The sequence below is a fragment of the Pseudopodoces humilis genome, chromosome 10 (assembly GCF_049639895.1).
Source record: "Pseudopodoces humilis isolate 2021_Gansu_Grassland_sample_001 chromosome 10, ASM4963989v1, whole genome shotgun sequence".
Lineage (NCBI taxonomy): Eukaryota > Metazoa > Chordata > Aves > Passeriformes > Paridae > Pseudopodoces > Pseudopodoces humilis.
Genome location: NC_142209.1, coordinates 5568709 through 5575284, shown reverse-complemented (window position 1 = coordinate 5575284; position 6576 = coordinate 5568709). Strand labels below are relative to the sequence as shown.

Here is a 6576-nt window from a genome sequence, read left to right as displayed (position 1 = left end):
GGTTCGACTGCTCAGGGTCACAGGCATGTCCTCTGCCCGGTGAGTGATTTCAGCTCAGCGGAGGTCTGCAGGCAGTGCGGAAGAAGGAACTAGAGCGCTGTGTGGCATTCCGCAGAGAACTAGCCTTTATTAAAGCAGAGCCCTCAGTGAAGGGAGCCAGTGACAGCCACTCTCCTGAACAGGGGAAAAACTGGGGTATTTACCGGGGAGGAGAGGGGCAGGGGGAAACTGGGATACATGTATCAGGGTGGAATGGCAGGGGAAAACACCAATGGAGTGTAACAGTTTAACATAACTAACTCAAAGATTTCTGGGAGTGACACTTTTCTCTCTCTGAGAGAAAAGTGCCTTGCCTCCAAGGGAGAGCCAGGATCTCTGAATCAGCCAGTTTCCCGGCCCCCACAACTCCTCCTTCTTTATTTATTAAAAAGGTATCTCCCAGGGATTTGGCTAATAACTTCTTAAAACATGAAAACATACATAGGAAAATAATAATAATTAGGAAAACCCAAAAAATGTTTTTGAGGAGGGAGGCAACCCATCCTTTGAGTCCCCAGCTCCCAAAAAGGTCCTTAAACCACTGGGGCTCCTTTTCAGTCCTGAGTTCCTGGACCACACGTTGGAGTCTCTGGATGCGGACGCGGATGCCTTCACTGTGGCTGGAGAGGTTAAAGCAGCACAGTCCATCAAACTCCTCACAGCCGTGTCCATGGGCCAGGAGCAGAAAGTTTATGGCAGCTCGGTTTTGTAGCGTGGCGTGCCTAAAAGTCTCTTCATCTGTCAAGAGGTCGCTCAAGACAGAGGAGGTCAGGTTGGCCTGCTTACCAAGCCAACACTCCAGGTGAGAAAGCTCACCAAAGGCTTTAGCAGCAGCTACCCACGGCAAAAACGCTGACATCACCACCCTCTTTGTGTATGACCAATCTTCAATTTGGCTATAACAATTTTTGTCTGAGTGAGGTCTCTCTTTTGGCGGGCCAATTCATTCTTTTTCAGCTAATCATGCACTAGAGTTGAGTTTGGAGTGAGGATGGTAAGCTGTCCAAGCGTGCAAGGACCTCCCTGGAGTTGGTAAGGGATTCCTGCCCACACTCTATCCCCACAGATTAAGAACACTCCCCGGGGCAGCACTCTAGGATGAGAGGAGGCGGATTGTGTACTGCTGGTATAATTGCACCATTTGAACTGATTGTAAATTTTACTGTTGGGAGTCACATTTTTCGTTGATTTAATTGCCCTGTGGTATTCCGAGGCAGGCCATGCATTGTCTACTCGGCCATAATCAAAATTGATGCAATAGGTAGCCTTGGAGGACCCCAAAAGCTCCAATTCCTGGGGTTCCTCTGGTGCATGGGGCAAAATCTTTGTCCACTCGTCCCAAATGTCTACCGGGTTGGGTTTTTTCCCTGTGAAAGGGTATTCGTGGGGCTTCAACGGAATCCCTACCAGGCAGGATGACAGAGGGTTGGTGGCGCTGCCCGTGGACAAGCACATGTGGTCTTGTTTGAGACTCTTTGTGGGGGTGATCCACACATTCTCCTGGGGCTGTGCTACTAGCCAGGCATCCACAGCTGATGTTTTCAGGAGCATCCAGATGGTCAGGAATGTCAGGAACTCAAGGATGGTTTTGCTCTCCATTTTCTATAACAAAACATAAAAAGATTAGCTCTGACTTTGGTTGGGGGGGGGACTATTTTCTTTTTCCCCTTCCTCTCCTGTCTCCCCGTCTTTCTAAAAGAAATACCTATAAGCGGGGAATAGGTTTTGGGGATTGACGCTGCGCTCTACGGCTCTCCGAAACTCTGGGCTAGCTCGATCCACTCTGCCGCTGGCAGCGTCAAGAGTGGGGAACGGCACGGGTGCAATGGACTCCGTGCCGAACCTCCAGAGCCCCCTACTCTCGGGCCCTGTAGATCTCAGGCATCTTGAGTTGTCAGTAAAAGGACAGAGGAGACTCAGCTTCTCTTTGGCTTCCCAGGAACTGGTTTATTAACAGGTACAGGGAACAATGACTGGGGTAAGGACTGGTACAGCAGAATGAGAGAAAAGGCTGAGCCCCGAGCACCTCTGTGCATCAGGTTTTAAGGCAGGGTGGGTACAACTCAAAGACCAATCAGGAAGCTCCTCAGGAGGAGTCAAGGGAGGGGTACACAAAGTTGAGGACCAATGGGGATATTACATGGGTGGAGCAGCAGCTACAAAACCAATCACACGCTGAACAGGGGGTGAAAGACATAGAAGGTACTGGAAAGGGAGGTAGGGCTTAAAATGATGGGCAGTAGCAAGGGGCAGGATAGAGGTGACTGATAGGGGAGGTTCAGGAATAATAGGAGGGGTTTACAAAATTGACAACAGGGCAAAACCATTGCATAACAGGAGGGGAACAACCAGAACATACTAACTAATTACTCAGCAAAATCAAACAAACAGGATGCAACAGGGGATGAGGTAGTTGGTTGCTGGTGGGGCTATTTTGTGCATAGGGGACACATGACCAGACACCAGCAGCAGCATTGAGGTGCATTTTGGTGTAAACTGGCAATTTGGGTTAGGTAATGAGGATAAGAAGGGGAAGGGAGAGATGGAAAAGGGAGGGGGAGGGAGTTAAGGGAACTTGTGCAATGTCACAGTGTCGGGCTTGACGTTGGCTCTTGTCTTCTTGTGGTCCTGGTAGCAGGACGGTTTGGCTTCTGTCTGGTTGGTGGTCTGGTGGCAGGTCAGTTCGGTGGACTCTGACAGTGTCTCCGTTTCCAGGCTGCAGTGGTCTGTTGTTTTTCTGGACCTGTGTGGGTCTCAGGAGACTTTGAAATTTCTGAGTCTGGTCCAGGAGTTATAGGGCCTAAATGAGGTTTTACATTTTTCCCTGGGAGCCACTTAGGTCCTGATGGTGTGGACACACAAGCATACCCTCTCCCCCAGGTAATCAATGGGAAAGGTCCTGATGTCTGTTGTGATTCAGGATCCTTGAGCAGCACCGGTGGCTTCTTGGTGAGTTTGGCATGGGTCGAATTGGAGAAGTGCTGTATTACAGGGGGTTCAGGCTCTGTAGGAGAACAATTTAGAAAATTCATGACATACAGAGTTTTACAGAGCCTCTCAATGGGAGGAATGATCTCTGTTCCTCCCCACTGCTGATCAAGGACTCTTTTCAGGTTTTGGTGTGTCCTCTCCACAATTGATTGCCCTGTAGGAGAATGAGGTATGCCTGTGGTGTGCTTCACTCCCCACTGGTTGAAAAAGTCTCTTAATTTGTGAGAGGTGTAAGCGGGTCCATTGTCTGTTTTAATTTGTTCTGGGATTCCCAGGGTAGCAAACACAAGGAGAAAATGTCAGATGGTATGCTTAGCATTTTCTCCTGTGTGGGCTGAGGCAAACACTGCACCAGAGAAGGTGTCCACTGAGACGTGTACATATTTAACTCTCCCAAAGGATGGGACGTGAGTGACGTAAGTTTGCCATATCTGGCAGCTGTTAAGTCCTCGGGGGTTAACCCCGGAGTTAATGGTAGGTGTCTGGAATGATTGGCAATTGGGACAGGTAGCAACTATTCCCCTAGCCTGGTCCCTGGGTAGTTTGAACATTCTAATCAGTGCAGGCACGTTTTGGTGGAAGAACTGGTGGGACAATTTCGCTTGTGCGAAAATGTCCAGGACAATGGCTGCTCCAGCAGGCATGGCTAAGGTGTCTGCCCTCCTCTTCCCTTCGGCAATGGCACCTGGGAGGTCAGTGTGCGCCCTCATATGCATGACGTAGTAAGGTTGCTTTCTGTGGGAGATAAGGTATATTAATTCAGAAAGCAATTTATACAATTTGGGGTTGGAGACTTTCTTTAGAAATGCATGTTCAGTCTATTCTGGCTATGTAAGTCGAATCCATGACCAGATTAAATGGTTCTGAGAATCTCTCAAAAGCTCAGACAACAGCTGTTAATTCAGCAATCTGTGGTGATCCCTCAACCATTTGGACATCAGACTCCCACTTCTGTGTCCTGGGGTCCTTTCAAGTCATGACTGACTTGTGGGATTTCCCCAAGCCGTCTGTAAAAACTGTCAGAGCCTTGAGCGGTGTTTTGCTCTGTAATAATTTGGGAACCAAATTAAATGTGGTTTTGAAAAGTCTGTGGCCAGGTGGATGTATAGAAATTTGGCCTGAATAGCTATTGAGAGTGAACTGAAGGCTCTCAATGGTTTGGAGCAAAGGCTCCAAACTTCCAGTTGTCAATGGGAGAAAGATGCATGTGAACTCACAGGCTGCAAGAGTGTGGAGATGGACTCTAGCTCTTTTAATGAGTTCAGCCATGATTTCCTGCAGAGTGGTAATGGTCTTAGTAGGTTGGTTATGTGTAAAGATCCACTCGATGATAAGGAGTGGATCCTTCAACGCCATGTCCCATTGAAAAATGAGCGCATGTAAGTGCGGGGCCTTACCCAGGATAACCAGTTGGAAGGGCAGGCCGAGCTCATAGCGGTGGGTTTGACGTGAAGACAGGGCCTCCTGGACCTTGGTGATGGATTCCCAGGCCTCCAGTGTGAGGGAGCGTGGTGAATCAAGGTCCTCGCTGCCGCGGAGCAGGTTGAAGAGGGGCGCAAGGACTTCCGTCGTTATCCCAAGCAGAGGACATAAAGACATACTCAGTTGATGGACCTGCAGAGCTGATGTAAGTCCCACAGGGTCTTGGGGTCTTCTCTGATGGTCAGCTGCTGGGGCACAATGGTCTGCTCACAAATCCGGAGTCCCAGGTAGGTCCAAGGGCAGGTGTGCTGGATCTTGTCTTTGCAGATTTCAAACCCCACGTCCTCAATTGTCTGGGTGGTTTGTCCTAAAGTCTGGTGCAGATAGTCATCGTCAGCAGCACAAACCAGGATGTCATCCATGTAATGGAGGATGATGGCATCTGGGAACAGGGCCCTCACAGGTGACAGGATGTGGGCTACTTACCATTGGCAGATGGTGGGCGAGTTTTTCATCCTTTGCGGGAGGACTAGCCAATGGTACCTCCTTAAAGGCGCCTGTCTATTTGGGGAGGGAACTGAGAATGCAAACCTGGGGGAGTCTCAAGGATGGAGGGGTATGTGGAAAAAACAGTCCTTGATGTCAATGATGGCCAGCTTCCAGTCCCGAGGGAGCATAGAAGGGGAGGGCATACCAGGCTGAAGGGGTCCCATGTCCTTGATGACATCATTGATCTTCCTAAGGTCGTGGAGGAGTCCCCACCTGTCCTTGCCTGGTTTGCGTAGGACAAAGACAGGCGAGTTCCAAGGGCTATTGGACTCCGTGATGTGGCCCTTGGCAAGCTGCTCCTCCATGAGGGCTTCCAGTGTGCGCAATTTTGTCTCAGATAGGGGCCACTGATCAACCCACACTGATTGTGTTGTTTCCAGGTGAGTTGAGGGATGGTAGGCTTGGCGCACTCCTCAGTGACCCCACTAAAAATCCCTGCTGGGAATCCGCAGACAAGCCCCCCATTGGGACAAGAGATCCCTTCCCCAGAGGGTGATTGGTGCCCTCACCACAAATGGCCTGATGATCGCCATTTTCCCCTCGGGTCCTTTGATGACAACATTCCGCTTGCTCCTCATGGAAGCTGTCATCCCTCCAATTCCTGAAATCATGCCTGCCACAGGTTGTAACTCCCAACTGTCTGGCCACTCGGAGCGGGCGATGATGGTGACATCTGCCCCTGTGTCTAACATGCCTGGGCAATGAATTCTTCCCCCGTAACAAAACAGGCGGCCGTCTATGATGGGTTTGCTGGAGCCCACAACCTGAGTCCACATAACGCTGGGGTTGAGGGGAGCCTTTTCCGGGCAGTCACAGGGAAGTAAAAAGGCTTGTGTCACTGGAGTTTGCTCCTTTAAATAATAAGGAGGGTCTATGCAGGTCAGGGAGATGGAAATTTCATCTCCAGGGTATATAGTTTGAACCTCAGGAAGGGTATGAATTTGTCCTGGACAGTTGGTTGGATCCCCAAGTATTAAAATGTTGGAGGGACCGCCTGGTGGTCCACATTTCCCTGTGGAGATTTTGTAAATACAGTCAACCTTCATATGTAAAGCGAGTCTAGTTACCAATTGGCGCTGGGTTCCCATCTGAAGCGCTCCACCTTCTGGGTTTGAGATCGGGGTCCCCGTGGAGGCAGGATGGTGGATTTGGCAGGAAGGGTGGAGCGGTGCGGCATTTGATTTGATGCTGGAGTGCAGGGCCATTCCACCCTCTGCTTGAAGTTTCCCGAATGCCAATTCTGTCTAGGTAACCGTTGGTGGGCAGGTGGTTGTATAAAATGTCTCTCCAGACAGTCCTTGAAGAAATGTCCAGGCTCGCCGCAGTTAAAACAGCGATTTGTGTTGGGGTCTGCAGCATAAGCTCCAGATATCCTCTCTGCCACTCCCTTAGCCACTGCAAGTGCCACTGTATTCTCACTTGAGGCGGAGAAGTGCTTGGTGCAGGCTTCAACCATTTGATCTATGGTTGGTTCAGGGTCAAGTGGAAGGGCCTGTAAGACTGCTCTGCACTCTGAATTAGCATTGGCCGTTGCTATTTTTACTAATAATTCCTTTTGCGCCTGAGGGCTCTCTA

The 6576-nt window shown here is 49.9% G+C and overlaps 1 protein-coding gene and 1 pseudogene across 1 annotated transcript; both read right to left on the bottom strand.

Annotated features, from left to right (window-relative positions):
- Positions 1-295: 295 nt before the first annotated feature.
- Positions 296-1638, bottom strand: LOC148183658 (uncharacterized; annotated as a pseudogene).
- A 3788-nt stretch (positions 1639-5426) lies between these two features.
- On the bottom strand, positions 5427-5777 carry LOC106628782 (endogenous retrovirus group K member 6 Pro protein-like). Its single transcript, XM_014261967.2, has one exon. It carries the CDS (start codon positions 5775-5777, stop codon positions 5427-5429), a length of 351 nt encoding a protein of 116 aa, XP_014117442.2.
- Positions 5778-6576: the final 799 nt, after the last annotated feature.

Coding starts and splice junctions, on each gene's coding strand:
- LOC106628782 (XM_014261967.2), bottom strand. CDS start 5,777: ATGTGGACTCAGGTTGTGGGCTCCAGCAAACCCATCATAGACGGCCGC.